General features: G+C 37.1%; 1 protein-coding gene across 1 annotated transcript in view; it reads left to right on the top strand.

The window, feature by feature from the left end:
• The window catches only part of RYR2 (ryanodine receptor 2), a gene marked incomplete at its 5' end in the record, with an annotated part of 557,937 nt that overhangs the window by 346,992 nt on the left and 184,598 nt on the right, over positions 1–26,347 (top strand). Inside the window, 9 exon segments of the mRNA NM_001082757.1 lie at positions 3,617–3,722; positions 8,359–8,502; positions 10,532–10,805; positions 13,898–14,012; positions 15,422–15,554; positions 17,702–17,805; positions 21,245–21,380; positions 21,853–22,039; positions 22,949–23,054. Coding sequence (NP_001076226.1) covers positions 3,617–3,722; positions 8,359–8,502; positions 10,532–10,805; positions 13,898–14,012; positions 15,422–15,554; positions 17,702–17,805; positions 21,245–21,380; positions 21,853–22,039; positions 22,949–23,054 — 1,305 coding nt within the window.

Raw genomic sequence — 26,347 nt, 5'->3', positions numbered from 1 at the left:
AAGACCTATTCAAGTTCAGCAGAAGATATGAAGGAAGAAATTCAAGAAGATACATCATAATCAAATTTATGAAAATTAAAGGCCAAGAAACAACCTTCAAAAATTGTATTTTACTAAAAGTGGTGAAACAATTTGAGTGACAGCAGATTTCCCATCAAAAAGCATGGAGGTCAGAAGAAAATGGCACCAAAAAACTTCCACCCAGAGTTCTGTATACCACGAAAATATCCTTCAGGGATGAAGGGGAAACAGGACATTCTCAAATGAAGGAAAGTTATCAGAATTTGACTGCAGCAGACCTCCCAAAAATGCTAAAAGAAGATATATAAATACAAAAAAATGAAAGAAGGAGGAAATACAGAAAATTTGGAAGGAAGAAAGAATAATGGAGTGTGTTAAACTATGGGTAAATACAATGCTTTTTACTTTGCATCTGAAAGTTTCTAAGTTGTGTTTGATGATTAACACAGAACTTACAGAACTGCCTGATATGGGTCTTCATGTGTCAGGAAATATTTTAAAATGATATCACAAACTAGAAAATAAACAAACATAAATGGAAGTAAAACTTCTTCATGTCATTCAAACTGATAAAATATCAATACCACTAGACTTAGTATGAATTCTGAATATTTAAAGTAGTATCTGGAGCAACCACTAAAAACTATACAAACAGATCAATTGAAAAATGCCATGGATAACCTAAATAGGATTCTCAAAATTTTTCAAGTAACCCAATGCAAGTAGGAAAAAAAAATCAGAGAACAATTGAAACAAGTAAAATGGCAATCTTAAGCCATAGGCTATCAATAATTATGTTGATGTTGTTGTAAATAATCCAAAGATATCAAGTAGAAGAAATTGGCAAGATAGGTTTAAAGAACTTGTCCCAGCTATGTGATGTCTCTGAGAAACTCAGTTCAGTGAATTACAATGACCAGAATTGGGCCCATCTGAAGCCAGGAGCTGGGAGCATCTTCTGGGTCTCTCACACAGGTGCAGAGGCCCAAGGACTTGGGCCATCTTATGTTTTCCCAGGTGCATCAGCAGGGAGCTGGATCAGGAGTGGAGCAGCCAGGGATCGAACTAGCACCCAAATAGGATACCAGCACTATAGGCAATGGCTTTACCTGCTAGACCACAGTACTGGCCTCTAAAGTGAACTTTAGAGGGAAGAAGGTTACCAAAGAGATGGGAATCTTATATGATGACAAAGGGTCATCCACCAAGAAGACAAATGGATATGTACTAAATAGTATAACTCTAAAATATGAGAAGCCAAAACTGACAGCCATAAAAGGAGAAATAAGCAAATCCACACTTATCATTGGGGACTTCAACAGCCCTCTATCTATAACTAATAAAACATTTAGACATAAAAATCAGTTAGGAATAGGGAAACTCAGCACTGTCTTCAACTAATAGGATTTATCAGTATTTGTAGAACACTCCCCCCATTGACAGAATGCACACTCTTTTTAACTATCCATGAAGAATTTGAAGAGATAGATTGTATCATGGGCATCAAATAACTTCAGCAAGGCCGGCGCCGTGGCTCAATAGGCTAATCCTCCGCCTTGCGGCACCGGCACACCAGGTTCTAGTCCCGGTCGGGGGACCGGATTCTGTCCCGGTTGCCCCTCTTCCGGGCCAGCTCTCTGCTATGGCCCAGGAGTGCAGTGGAGGATGGCCCAGGTCCTGGGGCCCTGCACCCGCATGGGAGACCAGGAGAAGCACCTGGCTCCTGCGTTCGGATCAGCGCAATGCGCCGGCCGCGGTGGCCATTGGAGGGTGAAACAACGGCAAAAAGGAAGACCTTACTCTCTGTCTCTCTCTCTCACTGTCCACTCTGCCTGTCAAAGATAAAAACAAACAAACAAACAAACAAAAAACTTCAGCAAACATTTTAAAATTGAAATAATACAGAATTTTTTTCTGACCATACTGGAATCAATTTAGAAATTAATAACAGGACAGATAATTAGAAAGATAAATTAAAAAGCAGGAAATATAGTTAGATTACAGGAAAAATCAAGAATAAGAAAGATAATTAGAAAGATTACAGGCAAATATCCAAATCCTTAAAAAATTAAAAGCACACTTCTAAATAACCAACTCATGATTGGAGGAAAATGTCTCAAAAGAAGTTAAAGAATACATTGAACTCAAAGAAAATGAACATATGATGTAAAAATTTCTGATGCAGCTAAAGCACTGCTCAGAGGGAAACTGAGAACAGTAATTGCTTATATTTAAGAACACTAAGACATTCATATCGATCGTCTAAGCTACCACCTCAAGAATTTGGAAAACAAAGAACAAAATAAACCTGAATCAAGCAGAAAGAAGGCACTATCATAGGTGAGAGCAGAAATCAATGAAACTGAGTATATATGCTGATTATTTTTAAAAGATTACTAAAATTGCCAAACTCCTAAAAACACTGACGAATAATGAAGAGATGTCTATATCAGTAATGAAATGGGATATCACTAAAGACTGCTGACATCAAAATGATCTCTTTCACCACTCACACACACACACACACACACACACATAAATGATGGATATGTTACTTTGCTTGTTTCAGTCTTTCTACAATGTTTGTATTGTATATAAAACATAATATTGTACCCTAGAAATATATTGTTAATATTTGTCAAATATTGTTTGAGAAAAGTATTATATAGGAAGACATACAAGCTTATTGTATGATTTCATTTATAGAATATATTCAAAGGACAGAAATACAGAGTTGGAAAACAGATTAATGATTACCAGGATTTAAGGATGTAAGACATACAAGAGGGAAGTAGATATGCCCATAAAAGTATAAAAGGAGGGAATTTGAAGAAATTGCTGTATATTGTAATTATATTAATATTAATATACTGGTTGTGTTATTGTACAACTGAGCAAAATATTATCATCGGGCAAGCTGGATAAGAGGATCATGCGATTTCCATATTATTTCCTGAAATAGAAGCTTAGCAAAAAAGAAACTCTCAAAATGAAACTTGAAATTCTTTCCTTAAAGTATATATCAGCTTTCTACCTTTCTTTTATCCCTTCATAAATTTAATGTTATTACTTTTCAAACTAAAAAAATGGCAGAATGTTTCCCACAATGTGCTTAATTGAACTATTAATGTCAGAAACAATGTATTCATTATATTGCTTTTCAGTTGTGTTTAGATGCTTCTTTATTATTTGCAGCTGTGTCCTCAAAAAGAATTTTAAAATACTTGAAATTATAGAAGTTAACTTGAAAAGAACAAATATTTAAGAGAAACCTAATCAAATACTCTTTAAAAATAGCATTTAGATCACTGAGTTAATTAAAAAAGTTGAAGATTCTAATGTATTATGTGATTGAGAAAGAGAAATCACTGTTACATGGTTATTTTTCAGCCTGTGAAACTTTGTATGACTTGATTTATTTTGTATACTCATTGGATTGAGTAATAGACAATGTTTTGTGACTTATTGGACATTTATGAATATTCAAAAACAGATTTTGAACACCCTTACTGCTACAATTTCTGCTGTTTCATTCCTGAATTCAGCTTTCTTTTCTCCATTATTCTTCCTCTTTCTTGTTTCTCCATATTTTCAGATTAATATGCTTCTCAATTTTAAGGATGACAAAAGTGAGTGTCCGTGTCCTGAAGAAATTCGTGACCAACTTTTGGATTTCCATGAAGATTTGATGACACACTGTGGTAAGGTCTTATACAACTCTTATTAAATGTGTTTTTCATCAACATATATTGGTACAAAATTAAGTATATATGTGAATGTGTCACAAATGTACATGATGCCTGTTATAACTTCCTGTAAGAACTTTATTATGGAAAAATATTTGTCTCTGTGTGGGAAGTCATGAGGATAGAGAGGTAGTAAGACAAATGAAATTCTCTCTTTTCTCTTAATAAGAGGTGTCTGGAAGTGTAATAGGGACATGTGGCCAGGTGATTCTGGCAAAGAGGTTGAGAGGTTGGCTTAATTAATGAGTATAAAGTTTGAGATATGAAGAATGAATTAGTTTTACAGATTTGCTATACCAAATTTGCCTATAGTTAGCATAATTGTGACATGAGCCTGGAATTTTGAGAGAGTAGATCTTATGCTAAGCATTCTTACAACAAACACACAAAAAAATCAAAAAGCACAATTAAATTTGATGATGGATTTTGGTGGTTTCATGAGTGTATGCATATGCCCAAACTCATTAAATTCTGTAAATGCATTATGTGCAGTATTTGTTTATCAGTTACATCTCAGTAAAACTTTTTGAAGGAAAAAAGAAAGGAACTTAGTCACTAATAGTTGTGCTTAAGCCAGTTTAGGGACCCTTTTTTAGGAATGGCATAGAAAACCCAGCATATATGTTTTGAAAGTAATGAATGGCTAAGGAAAGCCTGCAGAGAGGCATGTTAGTCACCCAAGTCTAGTAACAAGAATATTCTTTCCCTTTACCCTGAGAACCTTAAAAATTGAATTGATTGTGTATTCTTGATACATAGGTCTTTATTCAGGCAGTGTTGTGGTTAAGTTCTGAGATTTCAATGGAAGAAAATGAATTAGCTTTATTTTTGTGATATATGAGAGTTCTTAAAAGGCTCATAAAATTATTTAAAAAAAACCAACTATTCATGGATTTCAAAAATATTTTGCAACAACATAAACTTGTGCTAGCTTGTTATAACATGTCTGAAGAGGATCCAGTTTGAGGCAATAAAAAGGGTAAAAAATTTTGAAAAGAGACTTTATAACAATAAAATGAATTCTGCTAAAATTGAAGCAAAAACAACCATCAAATTTATAGTGAAGTATGAGTGGAAGAATAGTGAAGCAATTTATACTTTTTGAAGCTTAATTCTGCAGTTTAGAAATGGGCAATTACTTTTGAGAAGGGAGAAGATGATATTGAGCGTTATGCACATATCAGTAGACCTCAACATCAATTTGTGGGGAAAAAATTAATCTTTTTCATGTCCCAGTGAAAGACCACCCAAGTTTGACAGCAGAACCAATAGCCAATACTACAGGTATTTCAGTTGATTCAACACAATTCTGACTGAAAAGGTGAAACAAAGTCTCTGTTCAATGAGTTCCAAAACTATTGAAACCTGATCAGCACCAGGCAAGAACAGAGTTTTTAATGGGCATGGGATCCAGATCCTGGAGTACTTCTTTGAAGAATTGTAGCAGAAGGTGAAACGTAACATTACTATTATAACCCTGAAGACAAAGCAATGGCTACCAAGAGGCAGAAGTAGTCCAGTCCAAGCAAAGTCCACTGGTCAAGAGCAAAGTTCACATCAACCGTTTAATTATTTCTTTCTCTCTTTTTCTCTTTCTTTGAATTCTCAAGGCATTTTGCTTATTGACTTTCTGGAAGATCTTAAATGAAAACATCTGCTTATTAGGACATGTTTTGAAATAGTTAGCCAAACCTTTGGTAGAAAAACGCCTGGCAAAGCTTCACCAGAGAATTTTTGTCTACTTCAATAATGCCCTATACTCATTCCTCTCATCAAACAAGAATAATTTATAAGAATTTTAATGGTGGCCGGCGCCGCGGCTCACTAGGCTAATCCTCCGCCTAGCGGCGCCGGCACCCCGGGTTCTAGTCCCGGTTGGGGCGCCGGATTCTGTCCCGGTTGCCCCTCTTCCAGGCCAGCTCTCTGCTGTGGCCAGGGAGTGCAGTGGAGGATGGCCCAGGTGCTTGGGCCCTGCACCCCATGGGAGACCAGGAAAAGCACCTGGTTCCTGGCTCCTGCCATCGGATCAGCGCGGTGCGCCGGCTGCAGTGCGCCGGCCGCGGCGGCCATTGGAGGGTGAACCAACGCCAAAAAAGGAAGACCTTTCTCTCTGTCTCTCTCTCTCTCACTGTCCACTCTGCCTGTCAAAAAAAAAAAAAAAAAAAAAAAAAAAAAAAAAAAAGAATTTTAATGGGACTTTGCACTGCAGTTCTTGTTTGGCTCCTTCTAACTTCTTTTTGTTTTCTAATATTAAAACATCTTTAAATGGGGCCGGCCCAGTGGCTCACTTGGTTAAATCTCTGCCTGCGGCACTGGCATCCCATATGGGTGCCAGGTTCTAGTCCCAGTTGCTCCTCTTCCAGTCCAGCTCTCTGCTGTGGCCCAGGAGGGCAGTGGAGGATGGCCCAAGTGCTTGGGCCCTGCACCTACATGGGAGACCAGGAGAGTGCTCCTGGCTTCGGATCGGCATAGCTCTGGCCGTAGCGGCCATTTTGGGGGTGAACCAGTGGAGGGAAGATCTTTCTCTCTGTCTTTCTCCCTCACTGTCTAACTCTGCCTATCAAATAAAAAAATCTTTAAAGAACATGCATTTTTCTTTTATTAATTATGTAAAAAAAAAAAAAAAAGACTGCATGGCTGTGGTTAAATCCCCGTGAATCTCAGTTCTTCAATGATCTGAGGACTGGCATAGAAAAAAATAAATTTCTGGTAACATCATTTACAGAAGACTCTTTAACTTGATCTGTTGAGAAATAAAGTTTATAGTTTTAATTTTTACACTTCATTTCTATTTTCCCTGAAATTTTTATATAGCACCAGTGGTAGTGTTTTCATCTTACTTTAACAAAGAATAAAATAAAACCTTACATATTAATGTAACTTATGAGTGAAGAGCCACTAACTGCCACAAATTTACACTGTGTATATGCTATAAATAAAGGGATACTCTGAAACCATAGAATTATTTCTTCAGATATGAAGTGTCCCCTGATTTAGGACACCTATTTATGTGTGTTCTGTTTCTCAGCTTGCCAAATATCACTGACATTTTCAGAAGCATGGGAGATGGATAAAGGTGTGGGAGGGGCTTTCTAGACAAGGCAAGACATGACTATATGTCTACGCAGGCAACATCCAAAGTAGAAATGCCAAGGGGCAGGCCAAATAGCAGAATTTTTCTTCACTTTGAGTCTTTTTGGTTTCTGCTTGGTTTTTGTATTTTTTACTGGTTTTTGATAACACTGAACTCACAGACAGGAAACTGAGAAAAAAGAGAAAAAGAGGTTGACAAGTGAATCTTAGATTTTTGTTAGTGCTGGTAGACAAGATGGCTTGACTCAGTACTGTCAAATGGTTTAGAGGTTTTTCTTTCTTTTTTTTTTCCCACGGTTTTTTTTTCTTTTATTTAATAAATATAAATTTCCAAAGTACAGCTTTTAGATTACAGTGGCTTTTTCTCCCCCATAACTTCCCTTCCACCTGCAACCCTCCCATCTTTTTTTTTTCTTTTTTTTTTAACTTTTATTTAATGAATATAAATTTCCAAAGTACAGCTTATGGATTACAATGGCTCCCCCCCCATAACGTCCCTCCCACCCGCAACCCTCCCCTTTCCCTCTCCCTTCCCCCTTCCATTTACATCAAGATTCATTTTCAATTCTCTTTATATACAGAAGATCAGCTTAGTATATATTAAGTAAAGATTTCAACAGTTTGCACGCACATAGTAACACAAAGTGAAAAATACTGTTTGAGTACTAGTTATAGCATTAAATCACAGTGTACAGCACATTAAGGACAGAGATCCTACATGAGGAGTAAGTGCACAGTGACTCCTGTTGTTGACTTAACAAATTGACACTCTTGTTTATGGCCTCAGTAATCACCCTAGGCTCTTGTCATGAGTTGCCAAGGCTATGGAAGCCTTTTGAGTTCACCAACTCTGATCATATTTAGACAAGGTTGTAGTCAAACTGGAAGTTCTCTCCTCCCTTCAGAGAAAGGTACCTCCTTCTTTGATGGCCCGTTCTTTCCGCTGGGATCTCACTTACAGAGATCTTTCATTTAGGTTTTTTTTTGTTTGTTTTTTTTGCCAGAGTGTTTTGGCTTTCCATGCCTGTAATACTCTCATGGGCTTTTCAGCTGGATCCGCATGCCTTAAGGGCTGATTCTGAGGCCAGAGTGCTGTTGAGGACATCTGCCATTCTATGGGTCTGCTGTGTATCTCGCTTCCCATGTTGGATCGTTCTCTCCCTTTTTTATTCTATCATTTAGTATTTGCAGACACTAGTCTTGTTTATGTGCTCCCTTTGGCTCTTAGTCCTATCATTATGATCAGTTGTGAACAGAAATTGATCACTGGGACTAGTGAGATGGCATTGGTACATGCCACCTTGATGGGATTGAATTGGAATACCCTGGTATGTTTCTAACTGTACCGTTTGAGGTAAGTCAGCTTGAGCATGTCCCGAATTGAGGTTTTTCTAAGATAGGATTGGCAAACGTTTAAAGGCCTGAAAATTATTTCCCCAAATTTATGTTTTTAATGTAAGATTTCCTCTTGTGCTTTGTTTGGCTTTTTTCATACTAGGAATTGAGCTGGATGAAGATGGGTCTCTGGATGGAAATAGTGATCTAACAATTAGAGGACGACTGCTTTCGTTGGTAGAAAAGGTGACATACCTGAAGAAGAAACAAACAGAAAAGCCAGTTGAGAGTGACTCCAGGAAGTCCTGTAAGCGGTGTGAGAGGGCACTAGCAAAATAACCCAAAAGCTGACAATTCATCAGCTTCTGAGCAAAAATTGCACAGATCACCGAGTCTGTAAATTCCAAGTCAGATTCCTAAGTAGATGCCTATTGCTTCCAGAAGTAGACAGCAGCATCCAGCCATATTTGTAGGAATTGATTGAAACATAGCAGCATTAAAAGGGTGAATTAGCTCCCTAGAGAACTAGCAATTTATATATTTGACAAAAACTGTCAAGAGAAAAGATACAGTAAGAAATGATATAGCTTGCCTATGTAAATACTATGTAATTGATTTTCACATGTTATTGCTTCAAACTAATGCTTAAAGGTAATAGAGATAATGCCTGGAACCCAATTTGGGTTCTGACATACTTTCTTCAGTGTTAGGTACTTCTGGCTTGTCCATATCCTGTTGAACTGACAGTAACAGCTGCTACACCTTGAAAACAAATAAATCCCTTGGACACTGAGTCTCCTGAGCACAGCACACTTACCTGGAAGGAATCAAGGAAAGGGTCTGAGAGACTGAGCTTATTTACGACCTCACTTGTAAGACTTCACTGATTTTAACAGGCACTGCTGGTATATTCAGGGCTTTTTCTTAAAGAAAAAAAAAATTAAGTCACTAAAACTTTCACAATTGTTTTGAAACTATAACTTACAATGGAAAAACTTTATCTGTACAATTATTTCTAAATTTTATTCTCAGATTTAAAATCAGATGAGTCAGTGTATCTTTCAAATCAGAGGTTACTGTTTATCATGCATCATTTTTTGTTATTGTGAGGTTTGTAATCTTAACCTATGAAAAGTGATAGCATAGAATTGAAAAATAGGGAAGTGCATTGGTATTTTATCTACATTTTATACTTGGTTGAAATTGGCAGGCTTGTTTTTACTTGGATAATATATAGATGCAAATTAAAAAGTTTATTTTGAAAATTTCCAATGTATTGGTGATAGGAATTACATCTCTCTATACTACACCAGCCCTTCTTTAGCTTGGATACTTTTACCATTATTTGAAGAAATTTGGAAATTTCTATTGCTGCTAAGTACACTATTGCCCATTGTATTGCAAACAGTTTTCTATGTGTGAAATAACATTTTACTTTAATACAACAACACAACTGAATTCTTGTGAAGACATTTTAAAGGACAAGTAGGTATGCAAATGTAGATAAAAAGATAATCTGAAGTGGTCACTATTGCAAATGACTCAAGTAAGGAGACTACTAACTAAACAGGTACCTCCTTGAATTTCTATGAGCTTCACAAGGATATATGATGATAGACTTTCAGGAAGGAAAATAATGGAACAAAGTAAATGAAAGTAATAGAGCATCTCAGGTTAATTGTCATAATTCAGTTACTTATGGAATACCAACTGTAATTTTGAAATAGCTGCTGCAACTTTGAAATGGCAAATTTAATATTAAAAATGGCTTTTAGGCCGGCGCCGTGGCTCACTAGGCTAATCCTCCGCCTGCGTTGCCGGCACACCAGGTTCTAGTCCCGTTCGGCGCGCTGAATTCTGTCCCAGTTGCCCCTCTTCCAGGCCAGCTCTCTGCTATGGCCCAGGAGTGCAGTGGAGGATGGCCCAAGTGCTTGGGCCCTGCACCTGCATGGGAGACCAGGAGAAGCACCTGGCTCCTGCCTTCGGATCAGCGCGATGCGCTGGCCGCAGCGCGGGCTGCAGCGGCCATTGGAGGGTGAACCAAGGGCAAAAGGAAGACCTTTCTCTCTGTCTGTCTCTCTCTCACTGTCCACTCTACTTGTCAAAAAAAAAAAAAAAAAAAAAAGAATGGCTTTTAAAGAAAGATCTGTTTTTATCCCCGTGTGTCCATAATTGCTCCTTATTAAAATATAGATAATATTCAAATACTCATAACTTTATCAATTCTGCTGCAAATACAGATAAGAGTTTGGGGCTATGGGGTATAGAATTGACATATCCGGGGAGTCTTCTCTTACTAATTTCTTCTTTAAAAACCACCCATAACAACTTTACAGCCACTCTTCAGCAGTTGATTTCTGAGACCATGGTTCGATGGGCCCAAGAGTCTGTCATTGAAGACCCTGAGTTGGTGAGAGCCATGTTTGTGCTACTTCATCGGCAGTACGATGGCATTGGGGGACTGGTCCGGGCCCTGCCGAAGACCTACACTATCAATGGCGTCTCTGTGGAGGACACCATCAACCTGCTGGCATCTCTTGGTCAAATTCGTTCTCTGCTGAGTGTAAGAATGGGCAAAGAGGAAGAGAAGCTTATGATTCGTGGATTGGGGTAAATTATTTAACATATTAAACGTTTGTCTTATAAATTCTTTCTAGTTCTTTATCCCTAGGAAAGTATAATAGATACATTAATGCAAATATAATGTCTAGGCTATATTATCATTAAGTTGGGTTTTTCTCCCTAGAGACTGTTTTTAAGCTAAGTAAGAAAACTGATCAATAATGAAAGGTGACTGATTTATAGCTGGTCAGTAAGATGGAATGAGATGTAACAACTATCTTAGAAGTTTTTGACTCTCAGTAATATGTAGCCATATGAAAACATCAGATAATAAAAGCACATTAAAATCTGTAGTAGATGGAGGGAAACACTCATCAGGAGGAAACAGTAAGGAATATTCTGTATCTCCTGGGCTTTGGAAGAGGAAGGGGGCAGGGATGACTCTTCCGAGGATCCAGTGTCAGGAATTTTAGCTTCATATGTGATTTGGGATTACAGGTTATACCTCATAGTCAAGACTGAGGGCAAAAGAAAGACAGTTCAGAATTAGTCATTGAAAGGCCTTATTAAGTTTTTATCCTGGGGAATATGCATTAAGAGATAAAGAGATTTCAGAGGGAAAGGATGGGTATATAAAGTTTTAGTGAGTAAACTGCTAGTTTATATATGTGTAATCTATGTAATCATCATCAAGTTTCTCTAGTTTGGGGCTGTGAAATAGAATCAAGATATAACAAATATATAAAAAGCTGTTTGATATTTATAAGAAAAATGCCTAAAGATGTAGAAATTTAGATGGTATTTTAATGTGATGAAAAGATAAATATTCAGGTTAAAAAAGCTAATGTAGTCATATAGATATCAGACCAAAGAGCAGATAATAAAGGTTACTGCTGCATGAATAAATAGAACACGTATAAACCATAAAAGTGATCAAAGAAATCTGATTCATTTATTGAGAAAAAAATAGCCAATGCAAGAGTATACCCTCTTTTTTGACAGAGCTCAAAAATTTTCCTGAGAGAAGAAAGCAAGTGTATAAATGTAAATATACAGTTTGTTTAATTTATATGCATTCTAGACTCAGAAAATAATAATAACTACTCACGGGCTTTTAAAGTATTTAATAAAAGTACTATATAAATCTCTAAGGTTATGATCTAAATTTATGATAATATTTGCACAGTAAAATATGTATGCAAAAAAGAAAATAGAAAAACCTATTGGAAGAAATGAAATATTATTATCTTTATTTATAAATGTGTTAACATGGGTCTTACTGAGTACTAATATTTAAATTCAATTTGAAGAGATCTCTTAGAGTAAGTCATCTTACCCAAAAGGAAAAATTAAAAATCTTCAAGGAAATGGAGATAACTTTGTCCTTTTGTAAGGCCACAATAGTACTTTTTGTCATAAACAAATAAAGCACTCAAAATAATCAGACTCAAAATAATATGACAAAAATAAAATGCTACATTTTGTGGTATTAGAAATATTTTACAGAAAGGACATGCTTAATACATAACCACCTATCTACTGGGTGGTAGAGTTAAAAATCCACTTAATTTTTTTAAAAAACTAAAAATAAACAAGGTTTGCAAATGAAAGTAATTGCATTCAAAAAGATTTTAATTAAAGAGAGAGCAAACACTAGGTTTACAGCTGTGGTTTGTGAGTTGAAAGTTTTATTGCCAAATATTTCACAGTCATATTTGAAAAAAGGCCTTAGTCCATCTTGTAGCAAATAAGTTAGACCTCCATTCATCCTGGGCCCCCAAGTTGTTTTTTTGATCTGTGCTATCTTAAAGCTTTGTCTCTTTCCATATATTTATATCTATGTATGTATCTATATATGAATCATATTATTATACATTATTGAGATACCTGGAGTAACTAAAAATTTATCATATGACTAAATTGGTGAGTGATTTAATTAAGGAAATTAGATTTGAAGAGATTTCCATTTTCTTGTAGGTTGTATTTATTTTTTCATGCTATAGCTCTAACAGTTTTTTATAATAAAGATTCTTGGACTGATTTGATTTATGTCAAAATAAAAGTCAACAGAACTCTTTATTTGAAGTGAGTTATGCATCTTGCTGAATGTTAGCATTCTTAAAATATCTTGACACATTGCAATGATGTATTATGCAGTAATGATAATATGAAACATTTAAGGTATCATTTGTTCCTATTTCTTTAAGTTGAATTCCATTTTCATGAATCGAATTACTTGAACCTGGAATTCACATATATTTGTTTTCTCTTGGAGAATGTTTCCTTTTAAGCATTTCTACAGAATAAGAATGAATATAACAGCAAATGACACTATGGCAATTATCCATACAAATATTTGATACATCAATACTAAAAATATTACACTCATGTATAAAAGCAGAGAAGCTAGTATGTCAAGATTTGTACAGGAATTTTGTACAATTGTGATATAACTCTGCTTTCATATTTCTATATAATAAAATATAAGACATATGTTTGGATATCCATAAAATTAGGACAAAATATCCAAAATTATTTCCTGTAATCAGGGTTTACATTTTTTAGTACATCTCTTGTAACTGAGAAGAATAGACGACTTAAGTACCACTTCTGGTAGACTTAACAATATTTTTGAGAAAAAGTAAATTGAACTTAAAAGTAATTGTTACTGGCCAGCACCGCAGCTACTAGGCTAATCCTCAGCCTGCGGCACCAGCACCCTGGGTTCTAGTCCCGATTCTGTCCTGGTTGCTCCTCTTCCAGTCCAGCTCTCTGCTGTGGCCCGAGAGTGCAGTGGAGGATGGCCCAAGTGCTTGGGCCCTGCACCCGCATGGGAGACCAGGAGGAAGCACCTGGCTCCTGGCTTCAGATCAGCACAGTGTGCTGGTCGTAGTGGCCACTTGGAGGATGAACCAACGGAAAGGAAGATCTCTCTCTGTCTCTCTCTCATTGTCTAACTCTGCCTGTCAAAAAAAAAAAAAAAAAAAAAAAAAAAGACTCTTAAAAAAAAGTAATTGTTACTTAACTGTGATATTTCTATATGTTTAAGTTATTTCTAAGATACATAAACATCTCAAAATTTTTTATTTAAATTTCTCTGAATTCTGTACTTTCTCCTATGCCACCACTGTGGTTTCTAGAGATATCATGAATAATAAAGTGTTTTACCAGCACCCGAACCTCATGAGGGCACTTGGAATGCATGAGACAGTGATGGAGGTCATGGTGAATGTCCTTGGAGGTGGAGAGTCCAAGGTAAAGGAAAATCTTTGATTCTTGCGATGCCATTTAGTAGATCCTCCAAGAGTATATGGGTTGCAGGTTAATGAGAATTTCTTAAAACCTCTTAGGAGGACTATTTTTAAAAGAACATGCTTTGAAAAAAGCATGCAAACCTTAGAGATTGAGAGTTGGATGTACCACTAGTTTTGTCCTTTATCGGTATTGCAGAAAGTTTCTGTCTTGTGAAATGTAATTTATTGTCTCTTAAAGTACTCTCTCACTTAGGGGGTATTTAAATAATTTGAAGGTTAATGCTATCCTAATTTATTTTTAAATTTTGAGTTTTAATTCAATTGCCATCAAGTCCTTAACACAGCATTTTCTTCAAACCCAGCCATTCCTGGTGATTCAGATGATAATTGGTTCCACTACATTTCTGGTATAAATCAAGATTTGATAATAATGCTTGGAAATGTATTTGTTTTGACTGTAAAGTGAACTTTTAAGTGACAATAATTTAAAATAAAGTTCTTGAAAACCAAATTAGTAGAGTAATATAATAAAAAATTCATTTAAATCAGCATAATTTTATAAACTCTGATATGCAAAATGTGTTTCTATATTTTAATTTTGAGATATTTTCACAATATATGAAATGATTCTATATTTCCCATATTCAGCCTGTCTAAAAGACATAAACATTAATAATATATTCTGCTAAGGGGGTAATTTGGGAGCATGAGGGATATATTGTGATAAGATGTGTCCCTCAAGGGAGACCTGTTTGGTGGAGCCTACTAGGCAGGTATTCCAATAAGGGGGCCAATCTCAGCAGGCAAGCTGTGTGCAAATCAGGGAGGTTGTGAATTCCTTGGATCTTAGTAATAATAAGGAGTTTAAGGGGAAGACACTTTCGTGTGGGTCCAAATGTTGAACTGTATAGTTTTCAGAAATTAACGCAATGAATTCTCTCTATATGAATTATCTACTATAGGTATTGTTATTCATACTATCTCAATTTTAATGAGATAGTAATGAATTATCTACTATAGGTATTGTTATTCATACTATCTCAATTTTATAAGACAAAATGAAAGAGGATGTGTAATATCCAAAAGAAGCATATCTAAGAATGTTAGGAATTACAACTGTGTCTGATCCAAAAATAAGACTCATGCCACCTTTTTGAGTTTAGGGCTATAGATTAATTCCAGATTCAACCTTTTTGTAATAATGAGGTTGCTGAGTTATTGTTGGGCTTAATTTTTCAATTGTTGGAGGACTAGGTAAGTCATAGTCTGTACATATGAAAGTCTTTACTATCTGAGAATTGGCCTGTATGGGAACACATATACTGAAAACGTGCTTGATACAGCAACTTCTAAACTCAATTTTATAAACATTGTTTTCTGTCAGTATCTAACTCAATGCTCTTTATATAGGAAATCACCTTCCCGAAGATGGTGGCCAACTGTTGCCGTTTTCTCTGTTATTTCTGTCGTATAAGTCGGCAGAATCAAAAAGCCATGTTTGATCATCTCAGTTACTTACTGGAAAACAGTAGTGTTGGTCTTGGTAAGTAAGCATATGACTTTCATTTGATCTTTAAGGTAAAAGTTATATATATTATACATTAAAATTAAACTTTATGTTAAAAATGGATAAATGGCCTAAGTAGACAATAATCAAAGACATAAAAGTGACCAAGAGGTAAATGAGAAAATTTTTAATATCACTAATCATTAGGAAATTGAAAATCAAAACCACAATGAGAATATCATGTCACTATAATTAGAATCACTATTTTTTAAAAAAATATGGGGGGTTAACATTTTGCCTAGAGTTTAAGCCAGAAGTTGAGCTACTCAGTGGGATGCCTACATCCCATATCAGGGTGTTGGGGCTTGTGTCTCAGCTTCACTCCTGTTTCCAGTTTCTTACTAATGCACTAATCCTTTGGGACAGCAGGTGATTATTTCAGCATGTGGATCTCTGTCACTCATATCAGACCCCTGGACTAAGTTCCCAGTTCCTGGATTTAGTCTGACTCAGCCCTGGCCATTGAGGATATCTGGGGAGTGTACCAATGGATGAGAACTCTCTGCTTCTCTGTGTCTTTATATTTCTCTCTGCCTCTACTTCTCAAAACACAAAAGATAAGAAATGTTGGCAAGGATGTGGCTATAAGGGAACCATTGTAAATTATTGGTGATATAAATTAGTAGAGCCGTATTGGAAAACAGTATGGATGTTACTCAAAAAATTAAAAATAGGGCCTGGCGTAGTGTTGCAGCAGGTTAAGCTGCTGCCTGTGATGGCATCCCATATTAGAGTGCTGGTTGCAGTCTCGGCTGCTCTAGTTCAGATCCAGCTCCCCGCTAATGTGATTGAGAAAGTAACAGAAGATGGCCCAAGTGCTTGGGCCCCAGCCACTCATGTGGGAGACATGGGTGAATTTCTGGGTTCCTGATTTGGACTGGCCCAGCCCCAAATGTTGTGGCCACCTGGGGAGTGAACCAGTGGATGGAAAATCTCCCTCTCTCTGCCTTTCAAATAAATCTTTAAAAAATTAAAAATATAAATACCGTATGACTCAACAATCCCACTACTGGATATATGTTGAAGATATTCTGCACTCCCATGTTCGTTTTGGCTTTATTTATAACAGCCAAGATATGAAATAAGTCTAAGTGCCTATCAATGGTGGAATAATAAAATGCCATATATATATATGTGTGTGTGTGTGTGTGTGTGTAATAGAATGCTATTCAGTGTTTTAGAAGAAGGAAATCCCATTATTTTTGACAACATGAATGAATTTGAAGGTTATTATTTTATGTGAAAAAAGCAAGACACAAAAAGTCAAATACTGTATGATCTTGCTTAGGAATGAAATCCAAAAAGTTGATTTCATAAAGGCAAATAGCAGAATGGAAATTACCAGTGGCAAGAGGAATAGGTTGGGAAGGTGTTGGTCCAAGGTTACAAATTTCAGTTAAACAGGAGGAATTACAAGAGTTCAAGAGATCTGTTTTACAACATGATTGCTATAGCTTATGGTATTGTGAGAGTCATTCTTGGAAATCACTGAGAGTATATTTTAAGTGTTCTTACCACACACGTAAAAAAATAAATGCATGAGATAGGATATTTGTTAAAAGTTCAGTTTAGGAGCCAGCACTGTGATGTCACGGGTTTAGCTGCCACCTACAGCACCAGCATCTCATATGGGTGCTGGTTGGAATCTCGGCTGCTCCACTTCCAAACCAGTTCTCTGCTAATGCACCTGGAAAAGCAATGGAAAATGACCCAAGTGCTTAGGAGCCTGCACCCATGTGGGAGACCTGGAAGAAGCTCCTGTTTTCTGTCTGGCCCAGCTCCAGCTGCTGCAGCCATTTGAGGAGTGAACCAGCAGATGGTAGTTCTCTCTCTGTCTCTGTAATTCTGCCTTTCTAATAAAAAAAAATCTTAAAAAATAGCTCAATTTAACCATGTTACAAAGTATACATGTTTCCAAAGATCATGTTGTATACCCTCAAAACATTATATCTTATAAAACAAATTTTTATTTTACAGTTAAAGTATTTTAAAGTCAAATTTTTATGGAATCAATCTAGATTATTGCAGTATTATAGTGTTTAGAAATTACACTTTAAGAGTTAATATATTTTTATAGTTGTAGTATAATCCAGATTTTCTTTCATCTTCATTGGAATTAACAGCCTCACCAGCTATGAGAGGTTCAACACCACTGGACGTGGCAGCAGCCTCAGTGATGGATAATAATGAGTTGGCCCTAGCTTTGCGTGAGCCAGATCTGGAAAAGGTAAGCTACTATCCTGTCCTGTGTGTTGTTTGTGACTTAGGTTGTTCATAGTTCTTCCTAAGATTTTTAAACATATAAATAGTTAGATTAGAATTAAAGTATATTATAATAACAATTGGTTACATACCATATGTTATATCTTACATTATACATAATTAGATGGCTGTTATTGTTAGCAGTTATAAAGATATGAAGTATTTACCTATTCACAAGCATTTTTCTTTGAAACTGGAGTGGACTTACTTTCTCAGTGTTATTGTGAGTTTTTGTCTTTTCATGATACCTCTTGTTGCTTTTGCTTTAAGCATACACCTTTGATTTTTTAAAATTTTGTTTTAACATCTTATACATGCATTTCACATCATATGTTCATGTATTCCAGTGCAAGGCATCACCAATATCCCAAGGCCATGAACTCTTTGGATATTATGCCATACATATGTTGACAGGTTTCTGGGAAATGTTTCGCGTAGTGTAGCTGCAGTAGTCTTCCCCATGGTTTCCCTGAGAGTCTGATCTTTCCTTAAGCCAAAATAGTCCTCAGAGAAAGGAACATGTTAGTCCTTTGCCCAGGACTCTCCAGAAGATTTCCATCTCATTCCAAGTAAAAATAAAGGTATTGCAGCAGCTCTTTCAAAACCTGATCCTACATACTCATAAATTTGATCTCATACTATTATTTGCTCTGTTTCCTTGTTGTTGTTAGAATGAGCCAAATGTGCTTTGTCCCAGGGCCTATGGGCTTGCTCTTGCTCTCCTTCTCTGTGCAGCAGCCTTACCAAAGTTGTCCTTTGCAGACATCCTGCACGTTGTGACTGCACAGTCACTTTCTTGAACAGCTCCTCCTGTTCCATCCTCTTTAAAATTGAAAGCGTTTCCCAGGTTCTAAAGCTCTTCTTAACCTGTTACTCCTTTGCTTTCAATATCTGGAAAAATATATATGTATATACTATATACATGAATACATTTTAATTTAATTTTTAAATAAATACTTATTTAAATATATGTAGCTTTAAATTATTTATGTTTAAAATAAATATATTTTGTTAAGATGTATGTATTTTAAAAAATAAGTTTCCTACTATGATATCAAGTCAGTGAGGTCAGTGTGTTTTTTCTCCATTGTTAACTATGTGCCCCAGTCCTAGAGAATGGCATTAGCAGTGGTCACTCACTGCAGAGCCATTGAATGCATCCCCAAAACCTTCTGACACACCAGTCCAGAAACTGAAACTTTGTTTCTCTGACTCATCTCAGAAGACTTCCCTCTCATATATTATTGGAAATATTTTTATTCACATGTTCATTCAAATGACTAATATTGAAAATACGAAATGTTGAGGAGGATGTAGAACAACAGGGCCCCTCATCTACTACTATTGGGTTGAACAATGGTAGAGTCAGTTTGGAAAACAGTTTGACAATTTTTTTTAACAAGTTAAATCTATGCCTACCATAACCTATATATCACCACTTCCCACCCCTATGAATTTCTCAATAGAAAGGAAAATATACGTCCATCAAGACGTGACCATTAATGTTTATAGACATTGTATTCATCATAGCCTCGAACTGCAAGAAAATCAAATGTTTGCCAAATATAAGTTGATGAACAAAATTTTGGTAAATCTGTGTACATGGGGGTGCTATTAAGCATTAAAAAAGAATGAATGACAAATGATATTCACAGTGTGACTGAATTTCAAAATCATTATGCTGAGTAAAAATAACGGGCACAGAAAGCTACCTGCTGCATGATTACATGTAAATGTTCTAGAAAATGCAAGCTAATTTGTAGAGAGAGAAAGCGAATTGCTTTAGGTGTGAGTGTGTAGGGAAGAAGTGATTGCAGAGGGCTCAGGGGAGCTTTGAAGCAAGGGAGAAATGTTCTGTGTCTCGATGTGGCATGCTTTTACATGTGTATACATCTTTCCAAACTCACTGGTTTTATACTTAGATAGCTAACTTTATTATATATCGATGATACTTCAGTATAGTTGCATCAAATATAATTAGCCATATTACTTATTTCTTTTAAAAGCTGATTTTACTGGTGCTGGATGTAACTCTGATAAATTGATCCTTTAACAGTTTTATTACCATTGATAATGACTTCTTTTGGGATGTCATTTAAAACAGAGCTAATTATGAAACAGAAGACCAACATCTGACTAAAACAAAATGTGTTAAGAGGTAAAACTAAGCAGAGAATTTTAATTGAGTTCACATATACTGAAAAAGGGGTGGTGTTACAGATTGAGAATTCTTTATCAAAAATGCATAGTACCGTAAGTGCTTCAGATTTAAGGATTTTTTTTCCTTTCTTTTTAGAATATTTGCATATACACAGTGAAATACTTTGGGGATACAACCCAAGTCTAAACCTGAAAATTTTATGATTCGTATTCATGTTATAACCTGAAGGTGAAATTTTATATGATATTTTTAGTGCACCTGCATTTTGACTGTGACATGTCACATGAGATTAGGTGTGGAATTTTCCATGTGTGGCGTCATGTGGCTCCCCAAAAATTCAAGATTGTGTGACTTTTTTTTTTAGCATATGGATACTCAACTTGGATAAAAAGTTTTTTAGACACTGATGCCATGCCTGAAAAAATCATCAATAACTTTTTCAAAATGTGGCATCCAGTAAATGATGCAGGCTCAATTTGACACAAAGATATTTGACTCTAAGTTTAGTTCTTCTCTGTTTCTTTTCATTTTTTCTTGTACTACTCCCACATTAAATTGATGCATCATTTTAGAAATAATTCAGTTATTTAATATTCCTTTTCATATCACATAAATTTTTCAGTATCTCAAATGAATTCTGTTTTACACATTTCAGAAACTTATCCAATATGACTTTTGTAGGTAAGGGTCTCACATTAAATGATATGAAATTCAGGAATATTTTCTAAAGTTGGCTTTAAATCTTTATTTTTATATTTTATTGTGATATTTAATATTCTTTTAAAGGGAGCTCATGGTGGGTTCATGTAGATTATCTTCACTTTAAAAAGAATTTGTAGGGTGGGCATTAGGCATAGTGGTTAAGAAACTGGAATGTAACATCCCATAGTGGAATACCTGGTTTGAGCTCCAGTTCTGCTCATGATTCTGCCTCCACTTAACACATACTATGTGGAAGAACTGAACTGAGTTCCTGGTTCTCATCTTCAGCCAGCAACATAGCTATTTGGATGCATTTGGGGGAGTGAACTAGCTAGTGGGAGCTCTCCATTCAAATCTCTGCCTCCATACCTCTCTCTCTCTCTCTCTCTCTCTCCCTTTCAAATAAATAAAATTTGAAAATAACATATAAAATGCATTCATCTTAAATCACCCTTAGAGAATACTATTTACTGTCTCTAGTGTAAGTGTCTAAGGAATTTCCATGTGAGGGATAACACTTTGCTTGTCCTCTTATTTATAGGTAGTTCGTTATTTGGCTGGTTGTGGCCTGCAAAGCTGCCAGATGTTGGTGTCAAAGGGTTATCCAGATATTGGGTGGAATCCAGTCGAAGGAGAAAGATATCTTGACTTTCTTAGATTTGCTGTCTTCTGTAATGGTAGGACTTGATTGAGATTTTTTTTGGTCAATCATAGAATTGCATAAAACAGGTGCATATCATAAAGATTTGTTCTAGCATTTTTATGAGGAAAATGAATAGTTGTAAAGAAATTGCATGTTTTATTAGTGGGGATTTTGTACAGTTGTTGTTAATTATATATTTTTCTTTTGATTGTATTTTATTGTTTAATATCTCTAGATACCTAAATTTCTGTAAATTATAACAATTGGATTCCAATAATAGTAAAGATTGTGACATGTTTTCCCATAACAAGTTAATAAATTTGAAACCATACCTCCAAAATACTTACTTTACTTTGAAAATTTTAATTGCAAGAAAAAAAATTCACTGTGTTTTACCTGCATGAAACTAACAATTATATTAAATTTTTGCTCTACTCTTGGGTTTTAGTGTTTTATTCTTTTAAATAAGAAGTGACTGTTTTCTTATCTTGCCCATTTGACTTTAGGGGAAAGTGTGGAAGAGAATGCGAATGTTGTGGTTAGATTGCTCATTCGGAGGCCTGAGTGTTTTGGTCCTGCTTTGAGAGGGGAAGGTGGGAATGGTCTCCTTGCAGCCATGGAAGAAGCCATAAAAATAGCGGAGGATCCTTCCCGAGATGGTCCCTCACCAACTAGTGGATCCAGCAAAACACTGTAGGTCTATTACACATATTCTCCCAAGTAAATGATACTACTCGACTTGGAAGTTCACAGGACACATTTTGCATTCTGTTAATTGCACTGTGACTTCTATGTTTATCAGTTAACCAGAGATGATACAGGAAATCCTTAAGTCCTGTCAGTAGTAGAAAATATATCAAAGCCTCAGATGCAGGACCACAAATATTGAATGTGCACCTGAGGGCCCTGGGAACACTCTTGTGTGCCCAGCAATGATCTCGCAGTCACTCTGAAGACTGCTGCACCCGGTGGAGGCAGCCCTCTGCCAGTCTACCATGGAGGCAGGCCATGAGGTTCCATAGCCATCCGGACTTTCATCTCATCAGCAAGACAATGAAACATTTGTGATCTTCTTACATAGATGTAAGATGTAAGGGGAAGGAGACACATCAGATTTCTTGTGGGAGGTGGGCTAGAGAGGTAAATGAAATGGCGTTTATAAAGCACTTATTTTGAGCAAGGTGTTGTACTGTGTGCCTGTCAAATTGTATCTTATATCATGCCTTTATCATCCTAACTGCATATGTTCTGTTTACAGAAGTAAGCTTGCAGTCTTTCCATTGCTTATTTTCTTTGTTACTACACTATCTGCCACCAGAAATTAGTAGACTCCATCAAGTTACCAATTCTTTTTATCCTTTTTGAAGGAATCTTGATACTAAAATTCCCACTTGTGTGTTCTTGCTGATAGAATGTCAAATCTGATATTAAACCCATTATTATTTTCCTTTAATCATAGCAAACTATACATTGAAAACAGATATGAAAAGTACGAAAATAAAAAAAAATATATTACTCTAGTGGTCTCTGAGAAATACTTCATGAATTCAAAATGTCAATTCTCCTGTTTGTTTCTGGTCTCTTTTGGAAAACCCACGAAAGTGATACGGAGGAGGAAGAGGATGACACTATCCACATGGGGAATGCAATCATGACCTTTTATGCAGCTTTGATTGACCTCTTAGGACGCTGTGCTCCTGAAATGCATGTAAGTGCCTGGGGGACTCAGGAGCAGCAGTCTTGACTTATCTGTCTCTGCTAAGACAACCGTAGCTGGCAGGAATCACAATGGCATCCAAAACCAATAATCTTCATGCTCCATTAAAAATAATAACTGCAGGCCGGCGCTGCAGCTCACTAGGCTAATCCTCCACCTAGCGGCACCGGCACACCGGGTTCTAGTTCCGGTTGGGGCGCCGGATTCTGTCCCGGTTGCCCCTCTTCCAGGCCAGCTCTCTGCTGTGGCCAGGGAGTGCAGTGGAGGATGGCCCAGGTGCTTGGGCCCTGCACCCCATGGGAGACCAGGAAAAGCACCTGGCTCCTGACTCCTGCCATCGGATCAGCGCGGTGCGCCGGCCGCAGCGCGCCGGCCGCGGCAGCCATTGGAGGGTAAACCAACGGCAAAGGAAGACCTTTCTCTCTGTCTCTCTCTCTCACTGTCCACTCTGCCTGTCAAAAAAAAATAATAATAACTGCAACCTAGATGCTGAACAAATGTTTGTTTAGTTGGATATGTCTTATTGGTTGTAAAATTTGTAATGAGATTTCAGTACAAGTCATTAATAGAATACTTAGTTATTCATATAACTCTAAAACACACATAGCTTCCACACAGTTTAAGAAGAAGAGAACATACTTTCTTTTTTTTTAAAGATTTATTTATTTATTGAAAGTCAGAGTTACACAGAGAGAGAAAGGCAGAGAGAGAGAGAGAGAGAGAGAGAGAGAGAGAGAGGTGTCTTCCAACTACTGGTTTACTCCCCCAGTTGGCCACAACAACCATAGCTGCACTGATCCGAAGCCAGGAGCCAGGAGCTTTCTGTGGGTCTCCCATGTGGGTACAGGGGTCCAAGGACTTGGTCCATCTTCTAATTGCTTTCCCAGGCCACACCAGAGAGATGGATCAGAAGTGGAGCAGCCAGGACTCGAACTGGCGCACATATGGGATACCAGCACTGCAGGTGGCGGCTTTACCTGCTAGGCCACAGTGCCAGCCCTGAGAATGTATTTTTTTCTTTTTATTTTATTTGACAGATACAGTTAGACAGTGAGAGAGAGAGAGACAGAGAGGAAGGTCTTCCTTCCATTGGTTCACTCCCCAAATGACCGCCATGGCAGGTGCTGCACCAATCCGAAGCCAGGAACCAGGTGCTTCCTCCTGGTCTCCCACGTGGGTGCAGGGGCCCAAGCACTTGGGCCATCCTCCACTGCCCTTCCGGGCTACAACAGAGAGCTGGACTGGAAGAGGAGCAACTGGGATTAGAACCCAGCACCCATATAGGATGCCGGCACCGCAGGCGGAGGATTAACCAAGTGAACCACAGCGCCGGCCCCCTGATAATGTATTTTCTAAACACAATTTCTTCTTCTATTACAGTGCATACAGAAAGCAGCCACTCCCACCCACCAAGAGTCATTTTCTTCATACAATTTTAAGTTCTATATGCTCTCCACTGGTTTATAAGCAAATGGGAGGGTAAGAAGGTAGGGAGAAGATAGTATCTTATAGATTAGTGCTTTTCAAACTTTTTGACCAACTTGAATTAGAATTTCTGGAAATATTACTTTTACTATGTAATGCATTATTATACAAAAGTATTTTAAAACATCTGTGGAAAGTGGAATTAAAAGATAAAATTATTTTGGTAAAAAAATTTTGAAATCCATTCATCCATATAGTCTTCAAAAAGTTCATGGAAGTGGGTAGCACCAAAAAATGCATGGATTTTAAGTTTTTTACACCAAAATAAATGTATTTAATATAATTTTTCAATATTTTTGAAGTGCCCTCATATTTTCTCTTTTATTTTAATCAATTCAGTTTTTTTTACTACATGTGTTTTAAAAATGCTAACCATTAAATTAACTTCATAACCTGTTAATGTGAAACAACCCAGAGTGTGAAACCTATTGACTTATGCTAGGATAGAAGGGTTAAGAACTGCAAGTTCAATTTCCAACCTGGAATGAGCATAAACCAGAGGTGCTTACTTGTAGAGCACCTTTCTCTCTATCCTTATTATTTATGTTTGTTTGTTTAAAAAAAAATTGAGGGAGGGCTGGCATTATGGTGTAGCAAGTGAAGCCACTTCGTGCTAAGCTGGCATCCATTATAGGTGTTGGTTCATGTTCCAGCTGCTCCACTTCTGATCCAGCTCCCTGCTAATGGCCTGGGAAAAGTAGCACGAGATGGCCCGGGTATCTGGGCTCCTGCCACCCATGTGGGAGATCTAGAAGAAGTTCCTGGCTCCTAGCTTCGACCTGGCTCATTTCTGGCTGTTGTGGCCCTGTGGAGTGAACCAACAAATGGAAGATCTCTCTCTCTTTCTTTTCCTCTCCCTCTCTCTCTGCAACTCTGACTTTTAAATAAATCTTTTAAAAAATGTATTTGAGTGGCAGGAAACAGAAACAAAGAGAGAGAGTGAGAGTGCTCCTATCCATTGGTTCACTCCCCAAATGCCCACTATGGCTGGGGCTTGGGCCTGCCTGAAGCTGGAGTTGAGAACCCAATCCAGATCTACCCCATGGATGACAGGATCCCCACAACTTGAGCCATCACCTGTTGCCTCCCATGGTGTATATTAGAAGGAAGCTGGAGGCCGGCAACATGGCTCGCTTGGCTAATCCTCTGCCTGTGGCACAGGCACCCTGGGTTCTAGTCCCGGTCGGGGCACCGGATTCTGTCCCGGTTGCTCCTCTTCCAGTCCAGCTCTCTGCTGTGGCCTGGGAAGGCAGTGGAGGATGGCCCAAGTGCTTGCATCCTGCGCCCTCATGGGAGACCAGGAGGGGGTACCTGGCTCCTGGCTTTGGATCGGCGCAGCGCCGGCCGTAGCAGCCATTTAGGGGGTGAACCAAGGGAAAAAGTAAGGCCTTTCTCTCTGTCTCTCTCTCTCTCACTAACTCTGCCTGTCAAAAAAAAAGAAAAAAGAACATTAAAAAAAAAAAAAAAAAAAGGAAGCTGGAGTCAGAAGCAGAGTCAACACTGAACCTATGCACTCCAAAATGGAAATTTGAATCTTGGAGTCCCAGCTGCTAAACCAAATGCCCACGTGTTTCATTTTGTTTTGTCCCTGTCACTTCTGTTAGGTTAAACCTTTCTGATGTACTCCTTTGTTTGAACAGGGAGGAACCACAGAAAATAAATATTAGAGAATTTAGTTAGTTTTTTTTTGTTAAAATTTAATATTTACTGCTAATGAGCATTTTCATCTAAGTGAATGGGGAAAGAGTACCAAGAATTTGAATGCTGAGTGTGATTGTAGACAAAATACTTAATGCTTA

This window comes from Oryctolagus cuniculus, chromosome 13 (assembly GCF_964237555.1).
Source record: "Oryctolagus cuniculus chromosome 13, mOryCun1.1, whole genome shotgun sequence".
NCBI lineage: Eukaryota > Metazoa > Chordata > Mammalia > Lagomorpha > Leporidae > Oryctolagus > Oryctolagus cuniculus.
Note: the sequence above shows the minus strand (reverse complement) of the source record. Positions and strands in the feature narration are given on the sequence as shown.